Source organism: Bombina bombina, chromosome 3, assembly GCF_027579735.1.
Source record: "Bombina bombina isolate aBomBom1 chromosome 3, aBomBom1.pri, whole genome shotgun sequence".
NCBI lineage: Eukaryota > Metazoa > Chordata > Amphibia > Anura > Bombinatoridae > Bombina > Bombina bombina.
In genome coordinates this window covers 1271653146-1271675479 of record NC_069501.1, presented here as the reverse complement: position 1 = coordinate 1271675479, position 22334 = coordinate 1271653146, and the positions used below count along the sequence as shown (strand labels likewise).

The 22334-nt window shown below is 45.0% G+C and overlaps 1 protein-coding gene across 2 annotated transcripts in view; it reads left to right on the top strand.

Moving 5' to 3' along the window:
* Positions 1 to 21176, top strand: part of RHOG (ras homolog family member G) — a 99209-nt gene extending 78033 nt beyond the window's left edge. Inside the window, exons 2-3 of one of the 2 annotated variants that reach the window (XR_008401481.1) lie at positions 16437 to 18898; positions 18963 to 21176. Coding sequence is in view for 1 of the 2 variants with exons in the window: in XM_053708824.1 (XP_053564799.1) it covers positions 16466 to 17041 (576 nt within the window). In the remaining variant the exon portion in view is untranslated. Of the gene's footprint in view, positions 1 to 16436 lie in introns of both variants that reach the window. The other variant, XM_053708824.1, reaches the window with a different exon arrangement.
* The last annotated feature ends 1158 nt before the right edge of the window (positions 21177 to 22334 follow it).

The window sequence follows — 22334 nt, the reverse complement described above, 5'->3', positions numbered from 1 at the left end:
GGATAACGGAGCGGTTTCATGAGTAACGAGCATGGGCTGATGGGGCCTGCCATCAATGGCCTCAATAGCAAGCGGAACGGACCGAGGCAATACAGGAATGGAGTGCTTTGATACAAAAGCACTGTCAATGAAATAGCCAGCAGCACCGGAGTCAACAAGAGCCTGGATGACTATGGAGGAGTCCACCCAGGAAAGGACAACCGTGACCAAAGGTTTTCCCATTAGTGGTTCCGGGGATGAGGATAAGCCACCCAAGGTCTGTCCCCGACAGGACTTTAGGTGCAAGCGTTTCCGGGCTCTGCAGGACAAGACTTTAAAAGGTGGCCCTGTAACCCACAATAGAGGCAGAGTCCCTCCCTCCTCCTAAAGGCCCTCTCCACTGCGGAGAGATGCGTGAATCCCAACTGCATCGGCTCAGCAGTACCTGTTGACCAGGAGGCATGGGAGGAGAGGGAGGCATGGGTGGGAGCAAACACGTAGGAGACAACGGAACAGGAGGCTTCCACAAGCGCTCCTTGAAAGAGGGCCTCTCACTTAGTCTGATGTCAGTTAGGATTAAAAAATACCAATGCCTCGAGATCCTCTCGTAAATCTCTGGCAGCAACTTTGACTTTAATCGCATCAGAGAGCCCATGAAAGAAGGCAGCAACAAGGGCTTCATTGTTCCAACCTACCTCTGCGGCAAGCGTACGGAACTCAATGGCATACTGAGCAACAGATCTCGTACCTTGCTGAATGGACATGAGTCGTTTAGCAGCAGAGGAGGAGCGAGCCGGAAAATCAAATGCCCTTTGAAAGGAGGCCACAAATTCAGGGTAATTTGAAATCACAGGTTTATTAGTCTCCTACAAGGGATTAACCCAGGCAAGAGCTGTGTCAGAGAGTAATAAGATGAGAAATCCCACCTTAGCTCTGTTAGAGGGAAACGCCTGAGGTAACATCTCAAAGTAAATGCCCACCTGGTTCAAAAACCCTCTGCACTGAATAGGATCGCCTCCATATCGGTGAGGTAGAGGTGCAGAACTGGACATGCTCCTGGTAGGACTAGGTGCAGCAGCGGAAACAGGAGCAACCATAACTTGTGGGACACTCTGGTCCAAATGTGCAGTGTGAGTCAGCAGGGTTTGCAGGGCTAGTGCAAATTGATCCAAGCGGTGATCCTGTTCATCCATCCTCGAAATGATGGTAGATAAAGGTGGATTATTAGCACCATCAGGATTCATGGCCCTTGTGTAATGTCAGGGTGCCAGGAATCAGACTGAGACGAGAAGTGCAAAAATAATCACACCTTTATTAATAGCAAAAAATAATAAAAAGTCCACAAGTCAATTAACAAGCCAGGAATCAAAGCCAGAGCTGGTAGTCAGATGAGCCAAGTCAGGAGCCAAAGCGAGTAGTCAGACCCAGGGCTTTACTCCATCATCTGGTCTCAAGGGTGTCATGGCTTCATCTTGTCTCCCAAGGCATCATACCTTCATCTGTTCTACCAGGGCATCATGGTTTCATCTGGCCTCTCAGTGCGTCATGGGAGTGAGAGGCCAGTGTGTTAGGGTGCAGTAGGATTAAAAGACCAGTGTGTTTGGGTGAAGTAGGAGTGAGACGCTGGTGTGTTTTGGTGCAGTGGGAGTGAGAGGCCAGTGTGTTTGGGTGCAGTGGGAGTGAGAGGCTAGTGTGTTGTGTGCAGTTGGAGTAAAAGATCGATGTGTTTGGGTCAAGTTGTAGAGAGAGGCTGGTGTGTTTGAGTGCAGTGGGAGTGAGAGGCCGGTGTGTTTGGGTGCAGAGGCAGTGAGAGGTTGCTGTGTTGTGTGCAGTTGGAGTGAGAGGCCAATGTGTTTGGGTAAAGTTGGAGAGGCTGGTGTGTTCGGGTGCAGTAAGAGTGAGAGGCCAGTGTGTTTGTGTGCTGTAGGAGTGAGAGGCCAGTGTGTTGGGTGCAGTAGGAGTTAGAGGATGGTGTGTTTGGGTGCAGTGGGAGTCAGAGGCCGCTGTGTTTGGGTGCAGTGGGAGTCAGAGGCCGGTGTGTTTGGGTGCAGTAGTAGTCAGAGGCCGGTGTGTTTGGGTGCAGTGGGAGTCAGAGGCCAGTGTGTTTGGGTGCAGTGGGAGTCAGAGGCCGGTGTGTTTGGGTGCAGTAGGAGTGAGAGGCCGTTGTGTTTGGGTGCAGTAGGAGTGAAAGGCCAGTGTGTTTGGGTGCAGTAGGAGTGAGGGGCCGGTGTGTTTGGGTGCAGTAGTAGTCAGAGGCCGGTGTGTTTGGGTGCAGTGGGAGTCAGAGGCCGCTGTGTTTGGGTGCAGTGGGAGTCAGAGGCCGGTGTGTTTGGGTGCAGTGGGAGTCAGAGGCCAGTGTGTTTGGGTGCAGTGGGAGTCAGAGGCCAGTGTGTTTGGGTGCCGTAGGAGTGAGAGGCCGTTGTGTTTGGGTGCAGTAGGAGTGAAAGGCCGGTGTGTTTGGGTGCAGTAGGAGTGAGGGGCTGGTGTGTTTGGGTGCAGTGGGAGTCAGAGGCCGGTGTGTTTGGGTGCAGTGGGAGTCAGAGGCCGGTGTGTTTGGGTGCAGTGGGAGTCAGAGGCCGTTGTGTTTGGGTGCCGTAGGAGTGAGAGGCCGGTGTGTTTGGGTGGAGTGGAAGTCAGAGGCCAGTGGGTTTTGCTGCAGTGGGAGTCAGAGGCCGGTGTGCTTGGGTGCAGAGGGAGTCAGAGGTCGCTGTGTTTGGGTGCAGTAGGAGTCAGAGGCCGGTGTGTTTGGGTGCAGTAGGAGTCAGAGGCCGGTGTGTTTGGGTGCAGTAGGAGTCAGAGGCCGCTGTGTTTGGGTGCAGTAGGAGTCAGAGGCCGGTGTGTTTGGGTGCAGTAGGAGTCAGAGGCCGGTGTGTTTGGGTGCAGTGGGAGTGAGAGGCCGGTGTGTTTGGGTGCAGTAGGAGTCAGAGGCCAGTGTGTTTGGGTGCAGTAGGAGTCAGAGGAAGGTGTGTTTGGGTGCAGTAGGAGTCAGAGGCCGGTGTGTTTGGGTGCAGTAGGAGTCAGAGGCCGGTGTGTTTGGGTGCAGTAGGAGTCAGAGGCCGGTGTGTTTGGGTGCAGTAGGAGTCAGAGGCCGGTGTGTTTGGGTGCAGTAGGAGTCAGAGGCTGGTGTGTTTGGGTGCAGTTGGAGTCAGAGGCCGGTGTGTTTGGGTGCAGTGGGAGTGAGAGCCCGCTGTGTTTGGGTGCAGTAGGAGTCAGAGGCCGGTGTGTTTGGGTGCAGTGGGAGTGAGAGCCCACTGTGTTTGTGTGCAGTAGGAGTTAGAGGCTGCTGTGTTTGGGTGCAGTAGGAGTCAGAGGCCGGTGTGTTTGGGTGCAGTGGGAGTCAGAGGCAGGTGTGTTTGTGTGCATTAGGAGTGAGAGGCCGGTGTGTTTGGGTGCAGTAGGAGTCAGAGGCCGCTGTGTTTGGGTGCAGTAGGAGTCAGAGACCGCTGTGTTTGGGTGCAGTAGTAGTCAGAGGCCGGTGTGTTTGGGTGCAGTGGGAGTCAGAGGCCGGTGTGTTTGGGTGCAGTAGTAGTCAGAGGCCGGTGTGTTTGGGTGCAGTAGGAGTTAGAGGCCGCCGTGTTTGGGTGCAGTAGGAGTGAGAGGCCGATGTGTTTGGGTGCAGTGGGAGTCAGAGGCCGGTGTGTTTGGGTGCAGTAGGAGTCAGAGGCCGGTGTGTTTGGGTGCAGTAGGAGTCAGAGGCCGGTGTGTTTGGGTGCAGTAGGAGTCAGAGGCCGGTGTGTTTGGGTGCAGTAGGAGTCAGAGGCCGCTGTGTTTGGGTGCAGTAGGAGTCAGAGGCCGGTGTGTTTGGGTGCAGTTGGAGTCAGAGGCCGGTGTGTTTGGGTGCAGTGGGAGTGAGAGCCCACTGTGTTTGGGTGCAGTAGGAGTCAGAGGCCGGTGTGTTTGTGTGCAGTAGGAGTCAGAGGCCGGTGTGTTTGGGTGCAGTAGGAGTCAGAGGTCGGTGTGTTTGGGTGCAGTGGGAGTCAGAGGCCGGTGTGTTTGGGTGCAGTAGTAGTCAGAGGCCGGTGTGTTTGGGTGCAGTAGTAGTCAGAGGCCGGTGTGTTTGGGTGCAGTTGGAGTCAGAGGCCGGTGTGTTTGGGTGCAGTGAGAGCCCGCTGTGTTTGGGTGCAGTAGGAGTCAGAGGCCGGTGTGTTTGGGTTCAGTGGGAGTGAGAGCCCGCTGTGTTTGTGTGCAGTAGGAGTTAGAGGCTGCTGTGTTTGGGTGCAGTAGGAGTCAGAGGCCGGTGTGTTTGGGTGCAGTGGGAGTCAGAGGCAGGTGTGTTTGTGTGCATTAGGAGTGAGAGGCCGGTGTGTTTGGGTGCAGTAGGAGTCAGAGGCCGCTGTGTTTGGGTGCAGTAGGAGTCAGAGACCGCTGTGTTTGGGTGCAGTAGTAGTCAGAGGCCGGTGTGTTTGGGTGCAGTGGGAGTCAGAGGCCGGTGTGTTTGGGTGCAGTAGTAGTCAGAGGCCGGTGTGTTTGGGTGCAGTAGTAGTCAGAGGCCGCTGTCTTTGGGTGCAGTAGGAGTCAGAGGCCGGTGTGTTTGGGTGCAGTAGGAGTTAGAGGCCGGTGTGTTTGGTTGCAGTAGGAGTGAGAGGCCGGTGTGTTTGGGTGCAGTAGGAGTCAGAGACCGCTGTGTTTGGGTGCAGTAGTAGTCAGAGGCCGGTGTGTTTGGGTGCAGTGGGAGTCAGAGGCCGGTGTGTTTGGGTGCAGTAGTAGTCAGAGGCCGGTGTGTTTGGGTGCAGTAGTAGTCAGAGGCCGCTGTCTTTGGGTGCAGTAGGAGTCAGAGGCCGGTGTGTTTGGGTGCAGTAGGAGTTAGAGGCCGGTGTGTTTGGTTGCAGTAGGAGTGAGAGGCCGGTGTGTTTGGGTGGAGTGGGAGTCAGAGGCCAGTGTGTTTTGCTGCAGTAGTAGTCAGAGGCCGGTGTGTTTGGGTGCAGTAGGAGTCAGAGGCCGGTGTGTTTGGGTGCAGTGGGAGTCAGAGGCCGGTGTGTTTGGGTGCAGTGAGAGTCAGAGGTCGCTGTGTTTGGGTGCAGTAGTAGTCAGAGGCCGATGTGTTTGGGTGCAGTAGGAGTCAGAGGCCGGTGTGTTTGGGTGCAGTAGGAGTTAGAGGCCGCTGTGTTTGGGTGCAGTAGGAGTCAGAGGCCGGTGTGTTTGGGTGCAGTAGGAGTCAGAGGCCGGTGTGTTTGGGTGCAGTAGGAGTCAGAGGCCGGTGTGTTTGGGTGCAGTAGGAGTCAGAGGCCGGTGTGTTTGGGTGCAGTAGGAGTCAGAGGCCGCTGTGTTTGGGTGCAGTAGGAGTCAGAGGCCGGTGTGTTTGGATGCAGTGGGAGTCAGAGGCCGGTGTGTTTGGGTGCAGTGGGAGTCAGAGGCCAGTGTGTTTGGGTGCAGTAGGAGTCAGAGGCCGGTGTGTTTGGGTGCAGTAGGAGTCAGAGGCCGGTGTGTTTGGGTGCAGTAGGAGTCAGAGGCCGGTGTGTTTGGGTGCAGTTGGAGTCAGAGGCCGGTGTGTTTGGGTGCAGTGGGAGTGAGAGCCCGCTGTGTTTGTGTGCAATAGGAGTCAGAGGCCGGTGTGTTTGGGTGCAGTAGGAGTCAGAGGCCGGTGTGTTTGGGTGCAGTGGGAGTCAGAGGCCGGTGTGTTTGGGTGCAGTAGTAGTCAGAGGCCGCTGTCTTTGGGTGCAGTAGGAGTCAGAGGCCGGTGTGTTTGGGTGCAGTAGGAGTTAGAGGCCGGTGTGTTTGGTTGCAGTAGGAGTGAGAGGCCGGTGTGTTTGGGTGGAGTGGGAGTCAGAGGCCGGTGTGTTTTGCTGCAGTAGTAGTCAGAGGCCGGTGTGTTTGGGTGCAGTAGGAGTCAGAGGCCGGTGTGTTTGGGTGCAGTGGGAGTCAGAGGCCGGTGTGTTTGGGTGCAGTGAGAGTCAGAGGTCGCTGTGTTTGGGTGCAGTAGGAGTCAGAGGCCGGTGTGTTTGGGTGCAGTAGGAGTCAGAGGCCGGTGTGTTTGGGTGCAGTAGGAGTTAGAGGCCGCTGTGTTTGGGTGCAGTAGGAGTGAGAGGCCGGTGTGTTTGGGTGCAGTGGGAGTCAGAGGCCGGTGTGTTTGGGTGCAGTAGGAGTCAGAGGCCGGTGTGTTTGGGTGCAGTAGGAGTCAGAGGCCGGTGTGTTTGGGTGCAGTAGGAGTCAGAGGCCGGTGTGTTTGGGTGCAGTAGGAGTCAGAGGCCGCTGTGTTTGGGTGCAGTAGGAGTCAGAGGCCGGTGTGTTTGGGTGCAGTTGGAGTCAGAGGCCGGTGTGTTTGGGTGCAGTGGGAGTGAGAGCCCACTGTGTTTGGGTGCAGTAGGAGTCAGAGGCCAGTGTGTTTGTGTGCAGTAGGAGTCAGGGGCCGGTGTGTTTGGGTGCAGTAGGAGTCAGAGGTCGGTGTGTTTGGGTGCAGTGGGAGTCAGAGGCCGGTGTGTTTGGGTGCAGTAGTAGTCAGAGGCCGGTGTGTTTGGGTGCAGTAGTAGTCAGAGGCCGGTGTGTTTGGGTGCAGTAGTAGTCAGAGGCCGCGGTGTTTCGGTGCAGTAGGAGTCAGAGGCCGGTGTGTTTGGGTGCAGTAGGAGTCAGAGGCCGGTGTGTTTGGGTGCAGTAGGAGTGAGAGACCGGTGTGTTTGGTTGCAGTAGGAGTCAGAGGCCGGTGTGTTTGGGTACAGTAGGAGTCAGAGGCCGGTGTGTTTGGGTGCAGTAGGAGTGAGAGGCCGGTGTGTTTGGTTGCAGTAGGAGTCAGAGGCCGGTGTGTTTGGGTGCAGTAGGAGTCAGTGGCCGCTGTGTTTGGGTGCAGTAGGAGTCAGAGGCCGGTGTGTTTGGGTGCAGTGGGAGTCAGAGGCCGGTGTGTTTGTGTGCATTAGGAGTGAGAGGCCGGTGTGTTTGGGTGCAGTAGTAGTCAGAGGCCGGTGTGTTTGGGTGCAGTAGTAGTCAGAGGCCGCTGTGTTTGGGTGCAGTAGGAGTCAGAGGCCGGTGTGTTTGGGTGCAGTAGGAGTCAGAGGCTGGTGTGTTTGGGTGCAGTAGGAGTCAGTGGCCGCTGTGTTTGGGTGCAGTAGGAGTGAGAGGCTGGTGTGTTTGGATGCAGTAGGAGTCAGAGGCTGCTGTGTTTGGGTGCAGTAGGAGTCAGAGGCCGGTGTGTTTGGGTGCAGTGGGAGTCAGAGGCCGGTGTGTTTGTGTGCATTAGGAGTGAGAGGCCAGTGTGTTTGGGTGCAGTAGGAGTCAGAGGCCGCTGTGTTTGGGTGCAGTAGGAGTCAGAGACCGCTGTGTTTGGGTGCAGTAGTAGTCAGAGGCCGGTGTGTTTGGGTGCATTGGGAGTCAGAGGCCGGTGTGTTTGGGTGCAGTGGGAGTCAGAGGCCGGTGTGTTTGGGTGCAGTAGGAGTGAGAGGCCGCTGTGTTTGGGTGCAGTAGGAGTCAGAGGCCGCTGTGTTTGGGTGCAGTAGGAGTCAGAGACCGCTGTGTTTGGGTGCAGTAGTAGTCAGAGGCCGGTGTGTTTGGGTGCAGTGGGAGTCAGAGGCCGGTGTGTTTGGGTGCAGTGGGAGTGAGAGGCCGCTGTGTTTGGGTGCAGTGGGAGTTAGAGGCCGGTGTGTTTGGGTGCAGTGGGAGTGAGAGGCCGCTGTGTTTGGGTGCAGTAGGAGTCAGAGGCCGGTGTGTTTGGGTGCAGTAGGAGTGAGAGGCCGGTGTGTTTGGGTGCAGTAGGAGTCAGAGGCCGGTGTGTTTGGGTGCAGTAGGAGTCAGAGGCCGGTGTGTTTGGGTGCAGTAAGAGTGAGAGGCCACTGTGTTTGGGTGCAGTAGGAGTGAGAGGCCGGTGTGTTTGGGTGCAGTGGAAGTCAGAGGCCGCTGTGTTTGGGTGCAGTGGAAGTCAGAGGCCGCTGTGTTTGGGTGCAGTGGAAGTCAGAGGCCGCTGTGTTTGGGTGCAGTAAGAGTGAGAGGCCACTGTGTTTGGGTGCAGTAAGAGTGAGAGGCCACTGTGTTTGGGTGCAGTAAGAGTGAGAGGCCACTGTGTTTGGGTGCAGTAAGAGTGAGGGGCCGTTGTGTTTGGGTGAGAGGCCGGTGTATTTACAGGGTGTCACCTTACCTTCCTCACAGATGTGTTTTTAGATTACCAGGTTACACTAATAGGAAACTTACACCTGTTCACTGATGCTGTGTAACGACTTGGGTGGGGAACATACATAGCAGGAAGTGCAGCACAGGACAAGGCAGAGCATAAATAATATCACAGGACAATTCAGTTTTATAAATGTCAGGAACATAGAGGATTTTGTACTTGCTGATCTGTATATGAAGGGTGTGGAGCTGAAACACAGCTGCCAAAGGGAAACCTCTCTCCACCTAATAAATGCCAGACGGGTCACTCACTGCCAGCAGGCGGCACACAATGAGGCCTCCAGGAGTTGGCATATTCTCCCTTATTCAGCTTCAGGGTTTTGGCAGGGTCCCCCAGTTTATTACAGCTCTGGGCTTCAGTGTGGTATGCGTTCTTATCCAGCAGAGCATACAGCACTGGGTATCATATGTGTGTGTGTGTCATGTTATGTAACATTACAGTCATTCTTACACAGCAGAACATGCTACACTGGGTATCATATGTGTGTGTGTGTCATGTTATGTGACATTACAGTCATTCTTACACAGCAGAACATGCTACACTGGGTATCATATGTGTGTGTCATGTTATGTAACATTACAGTCATTCTTACACAGCAGAACATGCTACACTGGGTATCATATGTGTGTGTCATGTTATGTGACATTACAGTCATTCTTACACAGCAGAGCATGCTACACTGGGTATCATATGTGTGTGTGTGTCATGTTATGTAACATTACAGTCATTCTTACACAGCAGAACATGCTACACTGGGTATCATATGTGTGTGTCATGTTATGTAACATTACAGTCATTCTTACACAGCAGAACATGCTACACTGGGTATCATATGTGTGTGTCATGTTATGTAACATTACAGTCATTCTTACACAGCAGAACATGCTACACTGGGTATCATATGTGTGTGTCATGTTATGTAACATTACAGTGATTCTTACACAGCAGAACATGCTACACTGGGTATCATATGTGTGTGTGTGTCATGTTATGTAACATTACAGTGATTCTTACACAGCAGAACATGCTACACTGGGTATCATATGTGTGTGTGTGTCATGTTATGTGACATTACAGTCATTCTTACACAGCAGTACATGCTACACTGGGTATCATATGTGTGTGTCATGTTATGTAGCATTACAGTGATTCTTACACAGCAGAACATGCTACACTGGGTATCATATGTGTGTGTGTGTCATGTTATGTAACATTACAGTGATTCTTACACAGCAGAACATGCTACACTGGGTATCATATGTGTGTGTGTCATGTTATGTAACATTACAGTCATTCTTACACAGCAGTACATGCTACACTGGGTATCATATGTGTGTGTGTGTCATGTTATGTAGCATTACAGTCATTCTTACACAGCAGAACATGCTACACTGGGTATCATATGTGTGTGTCATGTTATGTAGCATTACAGTCATTCTTACACAGCAGAACATGCTACACTGGGTATCATATGTGTGTGTCATGTTATGTAACATTACAGTCATTCTTACGCAGCAGAACATGCTACACTGGGTATCATATGTGTGTGTCATGTTATGTAACATTACAGTCATTCTTACACAGCAGAACATGCTACACTGTGTATCATATGTGTGTGTGTCATGTTATGTAACATTACAGTCATTCTTACACAGCAGAACATGCTACACTGTGTATCATATGTGTGTGTGTCATGTTATGGAACATTACAGTCATTCTTACACAGCAGAACATGCTACACTGGGTATCATATGTGTGTGTCATGTTATGTAACATTACAGTCATTCTTACACAGAAGAACATGCTACACTGGGTATCATATGTGTGTGTGTCATGTTATGTAACATTACAGTGATTCTTACACAGCAGAACATGCTACACTGGGTATCATATGTGTGTGTGTGTCATGTTATGTAACATTACAGTCATTCTTACACAGCAGAACATGCTACACTGGGTATCATATGTGTGTGTGTCATGTTATGTAACATTACAGTGATTCTTACACAGCAGAACATGCTACACTGGGTATCATATGTGTGTGTGTCATGTTATGTAACATTACAGTCATTCTTACACAGCAGTACATGCTACACTGGGTATCATATGTGTGTGTGTGTCATGTTATGTAACATTACAGTCATTCTTACACAGCAGAACATGCTACACTGGGTATCATATGTGTGTGTGTCATGTTATGTAACATTACAGTGATTCTTACACAGCAGAACATGCTACACTGGGTATCATATGTGTGTGTGTCATGTTATGTAACATTACAGTCATTCTTACACAGCAGAACATGCTACACTGGGTATCATATGTGTGTGTGTCATGTTATGTGACATTACAGTCATTCTTACACAGCAGAACATGCTACACTGGGTATCATATGTGTGTGTGTGTCATGTTATGTAGCATTACAGTCATTCTTACACAGCAGAACATGCTACACTGGGTATCATATGTGTGTGTCATGTTATGTAGCATTACAGTCATTCTTACACAGCAGAACATGCTACACTGGGTATCATATGTGTGTGTCATGTTATGTAACATTACAGTCATTCTTACACAGCAGAACATGCTACACTGGGTATCATATGTGTGTGTCATGTTATGTAACATTACAGTCATTCTTACACAGCAGAACATGCTACACTGTGTATCATATGTGTGTGTGTCATGTTATGTAACATTACAGTCATTCTTACACAGCAGAACATGCTACACTGTGTATCATATGTGTGTGTGTCATGTTATGGAACATTACAGTCATTCTTACACAGCAGAACATGCTACACTGGGTATCATATGTGTGTGTCATGTTATGTAACATTACAGTCATTCTTACACAGAAGAACATGCTACACTGGGTATCATATGTGTGTGTGTCATGTTATGTAACATTACAGTGATTCTTACACAGCAGAACATGCTACACTGGGTATCATATGTGTGTGTGTGTCATGTTATGTAACATTACAGTCATTCTTACAAAGCAGAACATGCTACACTGGGTATCATATGTGTGTGTGTCATGTTATGTAACATTACAGTGATTCTTACACAGCAGAACATGCTACACTGGGTATCATATGTGTGTGTGTCATGTTATGTAACATTACAGTCATTCTTACACAGCAGTACATGCTACACTGGGTATCATATGTGTGTGTGTGTCATGTTATGTAACATTACAGTCATTCTTACACAGCAGAACATGCTACACTGGGTATCATATGTGTGTGTGTCATGTTATGTAACATTACAGTGATTCTTACACAGCAGAACATGCTACACTGGGTATCATATGTGTGTGTGTCATGTTATGTAACATTACAGTCATTCTTACACAGCAGAACATGCTACACTGGGTATCATATGTGTGTGTGTCATGTTATGTGACATTACAGTCATTCTTACACAGCAGTACATGCTACACTGGGTATCATATGTGTGTGTCATGTTATGTAGCATTACAGTCATTCTTACACAGAAGAACATGCTACACTGGGTATCATATGTGTGTGTCATGTTATGTAACATTACAGTCATTCTTACACAGCAGAACATGCTACACTGGGTATCATATGTGTGTGTCATGTTATGTAACATTACAGTCATTCTTACACAGCAGAACATGCTACACTGGGTATCATATGTGTGTGTCATGTTATGTAGCATTACAGTCATTCTTACACAGCAGAACATGCTACACTGGGTATCATATGTGTGTGTCATGTTATGTAACATTACAGTCATTCTTACACAGCAGAACATGCTACACTGGGTATCATATGTGTGTGTCATGTTATGTAACATTACAGTCATTCTTACACAGCAGAACATGCTACACTGGGTATCATATGTGTGTGTGTCATGTTATGTAACATTACAGTCATTCTTACACAGCAGAACATGCTACACTGGGTATCATATTTGTGTGTCATGTTATGTAACATTACAGTCATTCTTACACAGCAGAACATGCTACACTGGGTATCATATGTGTGTGTGTCATGTTATGTGACATTACAGTCATTCTTACACAGAAGAACATGCTACACTGGGTATCATATGTGTGTGTCATGTTATGTAACATTACAGTCATTCTTACACAGCAGAACATGCTACACTGGGTATCATATGTGTGTGTGTCATGTTATGTAACATTACAGTCATTCTTACACAGCAGAACATGCTACACTGGGTATCATATGTGTGTGTCATGTTATGTAACATTACAGTCATTCTTACACAGCAGTACATGCTACACTGTGTATCATATGTGTGTGTGTCATGTTATGTAACATTACAGTCATTCTTACACAGCAGTACATGCTACACTGGGTATCATATGTGTGTGTGTGTCATGTTATGTAACATTACAGTCATTCTTACACAGCAGAACATGCTACACTGGGTATCATATGTGTGTGTGTCATGTTATGTAACATTACAGTCATTCTTACACAGCAGTACATGCTACACTGGGTATCATATGTGTGTGTGTCATGTTATGTAACATTACAGTCATTCTTACACAGCAAAACATGCTACACTGGGTATCATATGTGTGTGTGTCATGTTATGTGACATTACAGTCATTCTTACACAGAAGAACATGCTACACTGGGTATCATATGTGTTTGTCATGTTATGTAACATTACAGTCATTCTTACACAGCAGAACATGCTACACTGGGTATCATATGTGTGTGTGTCATGTTATGTAACATTACAGTCATTCTTACACAGCAGAACATGCTACACTGGGTATCATATGTGTGTGTGTCATGTTATGTAACATTACAGTCATTCTTACACAGCAGTACATGCTACACTGGGTATCATATGTGTGTGTGTGTCATGTTATGTAACATTACAGTCATTCTTACACAGCAGAACATGCTACACTGGGTATCATATGTGTGTGTGTCATGTTATGTAACATTACAGTCATTCTTACACAGCAGAACATGCTACACTGGGTATCATATGTGTGTGTGTCATGTTATGTAACATTACAGTCATTCTTACACAGCAGAACATGCTACACTGGGTATCATATGTGTGTGTGTCATGTTATGTAACATTACAGTCATTCTTACACAGCAGTACATGCTACACTGTGTAACATATGTGTGTGTCATGTTATGTAACATTACAGTCATTCTTACACAGCAGAACATGCTACACTGGGTATCATATGTGTGTGTGTGTCATGTTATGTAACATTACAGTCATTCTTACACAGCAGAACATGCTACACTGGGTATCATATGTGTGTGTGTCATGTTATGTAACATTACAGTCATTCTTACACAGCAGAACATGCTACACTGGGTATCATATGTGTGTGTGTGTCATGTTATGTAACATTACAGTCATTCTTACACAGCAGTACATGCTACACTGGGTATCATATGTGTGTGTGTGTCATGTTATGTAACATTACAGTCATTCTTACACAGCAGAACATGCTACACTGGGTATCATATGTGTGTGTGTGTCATGTTATGTAACATTACAGTCATTCTTACACAGCAGAACATGCTACACTGGGTATCATATGTGTGTGTGTGTCATGTTATGTAACATTACAGTCATTCTTACACAGCAGTACATGCTACACTGGGTATCATATGTGTGTGTCATGTTATGTAACATTACAGTTATTCTTACACAGCAGAGCATGCTACACTGGGTATCATATGTGTGTGTGTGTGTCATGTTATGTAACATTACAGTCATTCTTACACAGCAGAACATGCTACACTGGGTATCATATGTGTGTGTGTCATGTTATGTAACATTACAGTCATTCTTACACAGCAGTACATGCTACACTGGGTATCATATGTGTGTGTGTGTGTCATGTTATGTAACATTACAGTCATTCTTACACAGCAGAACATGCTACACTGGGTATCATATGTGTGTGTCATGTTATGTAACATTACAGTCATTCTTACACAGCAGAACATGCTACACTGGGTATCATATGTGTGTGTCATGTTATGTAACATAACAGTCATTCTTACACAGCAGAACATGCTACACTGGGTATCATATGTGTGTGTCATGTTATGTAACATTACAGTCATTCTTACACAGCAGAACATGCTACACTGGGTATCATATGTGTGTGTGTGTCATGTTATGTAACATTACAGTCATTCTTACACAGCAGTACATGCTACACTGGGTATCATATGTGTGTGTGTGTCATGTTATGTAACATTACAGTCATTCTTACACAGCAGAACATGCTACACTGGGTATCATATGTGTGTGTGTGTCATGTTATGTAACATTACAGTCATTCTTACACAGCAGTACATGCTACACTGGGTATCATATGTGTGTGTGTGTGTCATGTTATGTAACATTACAGTCATTCTTACACAGCAGAACATGCTACACTGGGTATCATATGTGTGTGTGTGTCATGTTATGTAACATTACAGTCATTCTTACACAGCAGAACATGCTACACTGGGTATCATATGTGTGTGTCATGTTATGTAACATAACAGTCATTCTTACACAGCAGAACATGCTACACTGGGTATCATATGTGTGTGTCATGTTATGTAACATTACAGTCATTCTTACACAGCAGAACATGCTACACTGGGTATCATATGTGTGTGTGTCATGTTATGTAACATTACAGTCATTCTTACACAGCAGAACATGCTACACTGGGTATCATATGTGTGTGTGTGTCATGTTATGTGACATTACAGTCATTCTTACACAGCAGAACATGCTACACTGGGTATCATATGTGTGTGTCATGTTATGTAACATTACAGTCATTCTTACACAGCAGAACATGCTACACTGGGTATCATATGTGTGTGTCATGTTATGTGACATTACAGTCATTCTTACACAGCAGAGCATGCTACACTGGGTATCATATGTGTGTGTGTCATGTTATGTGACATTACAGTCATTCTTACACAGCAGTACATGCTACACTGGGTATCATATGTGTGTGTGTGTCATGTTATGTAACATTACAGTCATTCTTACACAGCAGAACATGCTACACTGGGTATCATATGTGTGTGTCATGTTATGTGACATTACAGTCATTCTTACACAGCAGTACATGCTACACTGGGTATCATGTGTGTGTGTCATGTTATGTACGATTAACACTACCAGTTTACCACTACTTGTAATCTTGCTGAGAGATTTATGGGATCTATCTGTACCAATGCTTATGAGTGGTCTTTTGTTTTCTAGCTTGGTGTTGTGCAAAGAATTTGCGACCTCTGTGCCCCTTACGGTCTCTGCTTTATGGTGGGTCAGTTGTGTAGGTGTGACCCACAGCACCAGATATACTGATGAGGAAATCTAGTGTGAATGTGAAATAAGTGATGTTTGAAAAGAGGAACGATGAGATCTGCAAGATAGGATCTCAGTGGGACTTCCCCATTTGTGGTGGAAGGGCAGCCGGGAAGCTGATTTCTTCTGTTTTTACACATTTAGGAATACCAAGATTATGCAATTGTAATGGAGATGAGTGACATTCGTATTAGTGAAGCGTGGCAAGTAAACCAGCTGACAAACTCCTTGTTGGATTTTCCCCTGGTATTCTATGTGATTAGCAATTCCTCTATAAAGTGATAATCCCAACATTTTCTGCCTTTTATGTATAAAGTGAGCTCACTTCATTGTTTTCCCTCTATAAATGATATCTCTGTAACTTGCTACCCTGTCACAAAAACATTAAAACGTCATCAGAAGAACAATGTCTGACACAGCAGAGAAGGCTGCAATAAATTATTGTTTAATGCACAATGGAGTTTTTGGGCCACTTAGGGGTTACGGCATTCTCTCTTTCTCTCTCAATTTCTATATATATTTATACATGTGTGTGTATAGATAGATAGATAGATAGATATAGATAGAGATAGATAGATGATAGATAGATATATGCATGATAGATAGTTAGTTAGATATAGATAGATGATAGATAGATAGATAGATAGATAGATAGATAGATAGATAGATAGATGAAAGAATGAAAGACAGATGATTGATAGATTATAGACAGACAGATAGATAATAGATAGATAATAGATAGATAGATAAATAGACATATAGATGATCGATAGATAGATAAATACTGTAGATGATACATCGATAGATAGGTGATAAATAGATAGATAGATAATAGACTGATGATAGATAGATAATAGATAGATAGATAGATAGATAGATAGATAGATAGATAGATAGATAGATAGATAGATAGAGACTCGTGCATATGTATGAGTTTACATAGAACATTGTTGTCTGCAATTTAGATTTTCACTTTTGACTCTGTTTTCTTTATCCACAGGTTGCTGAGATTGGTTTAGAAGAATTGGGATGCAGAGCATAAAGTGTGTGGTTGTTGGAGATGGAGCTGTGGGGAAGACCTGTCTACTTATCTGCTATACAACTAATGCCTTCCCCAAGGAATATATCCCCACTGTGTTTGACAACTACAGTGCCCAGAGCACTGTGGATGGAAGAACTGTTAGTCTAAACCTCTGGGACACAGCTGGCCAGGAGGAATACGACAGACTAAGGACACTTTCATATCCTCAGACCAATGTGTTCATTATCTGCTTCTCCATTGCTAGTCCATCATCCTATGAGAATGTAAAGCACAAGTGGTACCCTGAGGTGGGTCACCACTGCCCCACTGTCCCCATCCTCCTGGTGGGCACAAAGAAGGATCTCAGGAACAACCCGGATGTAATAAAGAAGTTGAAGGAGCAGAACCAGGTGCCAATCACTGTGCAGCAGGGTGTTAGCCTCTCCAAGCAAATTCATGCAGTAAAATACATGGAATGTTCTGCACTGAACCATGATGGTATCAAGGAAGTTTTTATGGAGTCCGTACGAGCTGTTCTCAACCCCAATCCTGTAAAAGTCAAGAAACCTTGCTTTATTTTGTGAAAACAGCTTCACTTTAGTTATCAGAAGCCTCGAATTATACCCTATGTTGTACGCTTTTTTCCATTTCTGGTCCTGTTTTTTCACTTTGTTGTCTATGAACCAAACCTACAAACCTCTTAACTACATCTTTACAGAGCAATAATCTGATTTTCTTACAATATCTTCAGCTGACTCCAGGACATTGAAAAAGAAGGCTGCAGCATAAGAATATTTTGTGTTACTTTGAGGGCTGCATTGCCTGTTATCTCATGATGTACCTCACTCACCGACCATAAAATAAACAATAACTGATTAGTTATTACTGGGCAGCTCTTAAAAGGCTTTTTAACTTAAAGGAAATATTATAAATTATACATACTGAAGAAAAAACATATTTTTTGTTTTAGTTTGTTCTGGATGTTGACATATCTGACCATGTGGCGTATCTGTGATGAACAATACGGGATGCCATAAAATAAAAACATGTAGGCAGCTATCCCAGTTGTATGGAATAACTTTGAGAGAAGTTCTGCACTAAACAGAATTACTAAATATTCCGTTATTAGGATATTTTAAATGGCCCACTTGTTTGCAAAAATAAATTGTGATAACTAAATCTGTTGAGCTTTAAATTAGCTGCCTGTTGATTAGATCTGGAAGACATCTGCAATGCTTCTCTCAAAGACTGCTATACCATTAATCACACAGGAAAGAGGTCCAATGGTCCACTAGGTTCTTACATAAGAAACCTGATATCTGTCTCTCTGAAAGCATCCACTAGAAATAACCAAATGCTTGGAAACCCTGTAATGCCTTGTATGGAATCTTCTATGGGTCTTGTTTGACTGACATCAGCCACATCTTCCTGTTAACCAAAGTTAAACTATTTAAAGCATAAACAAATATTTTATGTACCTGGAAGTGTCAGATGTGCAACCTTCCATTTTATCTCTATGGAATTAATGGGTTTTTATTTCTGGAATAAAAAAAACAACCGGTTTGGAGTTGGGACAGCAGTTTATGAAATCTGATTACAAGTGTAGATTGAAAGTGTTGAGTTATGATGATGTTTAATGACCTCATGTAGCCAAGAAATAGTGGTCTGTTACGGGGGTTTATCTGATTACTTGATGCTTTTTGGTCTGTTCACTTTAAGTCAAGCAACCAGCCCTTTTTCTTAATCTCATTTTCCACCATATGTGTCACTAGATGGAGATTACATTAGCTGGATTGTCAGATCTTTGTTTAAATTTCATTTCCCGGAGCTTTTGTGTCATACAGATACAGACTATTATGGATGTGCTTATGTTTGCTATATAGATAACCCTCTGAATTCTACCTAAAACTGATACAATTACAGGACATGAACATCAGAACTAAAGTTCCATGATTCTGATAAAGCATGTCATTTTACAATGAACTACTTTTATCAAATTAGCTTTTTCATCTTGGTGTCCTTTGTTGAAGAGTAAACCTAGGCAGGCTCAGGAGTGTGCACGTCTTTAGCATTCTATAACAGCAGCGTTTGTATCATAAGTATAACATTGTTACTATTATTGTTGCAAACACTGATGCTATAGATTGGTAAAGACAAATAAACATTCATGAGCTCTGAGAAGCCCACCTAGGTTTACTCTTCAAAAAAAAGGATTCCAAGATCAACAAAATGAAGCAGAGCTGCATATTTTGTAAATGTCTTTTTATCTGAATTATGAAAGTTTATTTTTTACTTTACTGTCCCCTTAAGGCTAACCCAGAGCGCCTGATGATTCTGTCTCCTGTGGTTATTTCTTACAAATCTCATGGCCATCATATGTATAAGTGTGGCAATGGCTTCCATCACTAGGTTCTTCAATAACAAGGTTCCTCCATAACAAGGTTCCTGCATAACAAGGTTCCTCCATAACAAGGTTCCTCCATAACAAGGTTCCTCCATAACAAGGTTCCTCCATAACAAGGTTCCTCCATAACAAGGTTCCTCCATAACAAGGTTCCTCCATAACAAGGTTCCTCCATGTAGGGGTTCACAAAATGGTACTTAGACTAGAAGAGGAGTATAGTAGATTCTCCATATGTATTTCTATATAACTTTTAACCATTCCAGTGCTGGAGTTCTCTTTGAGAGCCATGAAAGCAACAATTATCCTACTTGAGTGACCAATAATGTTATTTTTTTCTATTGTATCTAATAAACCAGCCAATGACCAGCCGGTAGGATAAATGCATTCAATATTCAATAAAATATTGTATATTCCTTTTAAATGGTTTTAGTTGCCCAAATAAATATATTTATGCCATAAACCTCCTAGTTGCCAGAAATCATGCATTATTGTATTATATTGGTATTTAACCTCTTAGTCCAATGATGGCTGCAATGCATAGGCAGAAGAGGGTGACATTGACCCCTAGGGGCCGATTTATCATTGTGCGGGCGGACAAGATTCGCTGTAGTGGATCATGTCCGCTGCACATCGATAAATGCCGACAGCATACGCTGTCGGCATTTATCATTGCACAGGCATTTCTCATGAAATGCTAGTGCATTGTCGCCTCCTGCACATTTGCGGCCAATCGTCCACTAGCAGGGGGTGCCAATCATCCCCATCGTATCCGATCATGATGATTCCTGTCCGCCACCTCAGAGGTGGCGGACTAGTTAAGGAGCAGATGTCTTAAGACCGCTGCTTCTTAACTTCAGTTTAGGGGAACCTAAAACTACGGGGGATGATTGCCGCATCCACTGCTTGATAAATCTATACTAGTCAATCCGAACTGAAATTCGAAAAAATCTGAATCGATCCGAACCGAACCAAACCAAATTTTTTCGCCATGTACATATCTAATCTACACCCTAGACAGCAAAAGATAATAACAATGTATTGCATTAGTCAAATATGGTGGCGTTTATTCCCTGAGCTGCCAACAAAGGATGAGATGTATAGAAAGGTGGTATATTGCAGCATGTAGCCTTTGGCTGTCAGACATGGCTACAGTATATTGCATTGATGGTGCTAATGACTATTTAACCTCTTTGCTGCCAACAAGGGCTGCAATTCTTTGCTTCCTAAGGCACTAAAGATTGTTTAAAAACATTGATTTAGATAAATAAAAAAATAAACATTCCAAGCTTAAATTTTAAACATATCCTGATGTTACATATTTCACACCAGAAATAATGTTCTAAAATAATTAAATTATGGGATAGCAGAGCCTGGCAGCAATACAAATAGTACTAGTTAGTGAGGGGTTAAAGGGTGCCAAATCCCCAATATTTTACTCTGCTCCCCGGCTAGGCTAAGGAGTAAAGTAACAAATTGCTACTCATTGATGTTCTTCTTTCATGGCTAGTCACAACCCTAGACACCTCGAAACTGCCAAGCCATGCCCTGCCCTGCCCCTGGACTAACTACATGCAAAAGCTCTGCCCCTAACATACCTTTCATTTGCCGGGTGAGATTGGCTTCCTTACCTGTGAACCACAAAGTGCCTCTGGTAGTAGGGGGGTTAGTGCCTCTTTTGACACTGCAGTCAACCGCATTCTTAATAAAAACAATGAACAGGACATCGCTCATGGCCAATTATTTTTATCAACATTTCAATAATATTGATAGAAAATATTCAGATTTTATTCCACTAAATAAATGAATAAGTTATGATTTGTGTGAGAATAAAGTAAATCAGTTGTGTTTTGTGTTTAGGGGTAATTTACAAGCTGAGCAGATATAGAACACAGGAACTGCTGAGATCCTTACGACATTCCTGGTCTTTTGGAATGTTTTTTTGAAAGCTAAATAACCTACTAGAATTGCTATTTTCTATTGTTGAAATGTCTATGCAGATTTTCCTTATGGATATATTTATGTACTAACTTTATTGTTAAATGTAACCACTTAAGTGCCATAGAGGGCTGCAACACATTGCTCCCTCTGGACAGACGAGAGCACCCCCTTATTGTGACCAGTATATTTACCAACTACCAGGGGGGATAAAGTCTCACGTCTGTTATTATGTTATGTTTTGTGCTGGATATGTTTTTGCTTTCATCATTTTGTACCAACCTATCTGAGATTCCTTGTACCTACCTATCTGAGAGCCCTTATATTGTCATAGCACCAGGCTTGGGCTGTGAATAAAGTTTTCTCCAAACTTCCTATAATGTTGGCGTGTTTTTTCGAGTATGTTGGCACTACTGTCTGAGCATAATATGTGGTATATACTGATGTCGTGTATTAACTGGCAACAAAAAGAGCACTGCCTAAATATATATATAATTATGTTTTATATTAAAAAAATTAAAGAAAAAATAAAGTTAAAATTAAACTGACTGTCTTTCTAATATTTCATGCTGGATGTCCTCTCACTACCTTAAGCTAAATCTCTCCAAAACTGAGCTCCTTATTTCCCCCTTTCTTCTAAAATCCCTACCCCACAATTTTCTCTAACTGTTGATAATAACATGCCCAATGTCTTGGGGGTCACACTTGACTCAGATCGCTCTTTCATTCCTCACATTCAGTTTTTGGCCATTTCCTGCTCCCTTCATCTTAAAAACATCTCCAAAATTCGCCACTTCCTCACACAAGACACAACTAAGACTTTAATCCACTCTCTCATCATTTCCCGCCTTGACTATTGCAAATTCATCCTCTCCGGCCTCCCTAGCTGCTGTATCTCCCTTACAATCCATAATAAATCCCACTCCCAGACTAATCTTCCTTACATATTGCTCCTCATCTGCTGCACCACTCTGCCAATCCTTTTACTGGCTTCCTCTAACCTCCGATCGTGATGATCGTGATGATTGCTATGCGCCACCTCAGTGGTGGCGGATGAGTTAAGGAGCAGCAGTCTTAAAGTTTTAAGACCGCTGCTTCTTAACTTTTGTTTCTGGCGAGCCTGAAGGCTCACGCGAAAAAGGCTGCATTCACAGCTAAATAATTTGGCCCCCTAGTTTCCAGATACTAGCCCTCCCTTCCCTTTCGCTCTGCTCATGACCTCCTTCTCTCCTCCTCTCTTGTTACCTCCTCACATTCCCGTCTACAAGACTTCTCCAGAATGCTTCCAATTTTATGGAACTCTCTGTCTCGCTCCACAAGACTCTCCCGTAGTTTTCTAACTTTCAAGTGCTCCTTAAAGACTCTACTGTTCAGGGATGCCAATAATATACACTAACATTTTCCTATCTTAGTTCCTCTCCTCCTTTAGCTATTCCCTTGAACCCCCTTAGCATTTAAGCCTACGTGTCTGCCTAGATATATGTGTGTGTTTCTCGGGAGTATCATAGCCAGTGCCTCACCAGCCTCTGACTTCACTG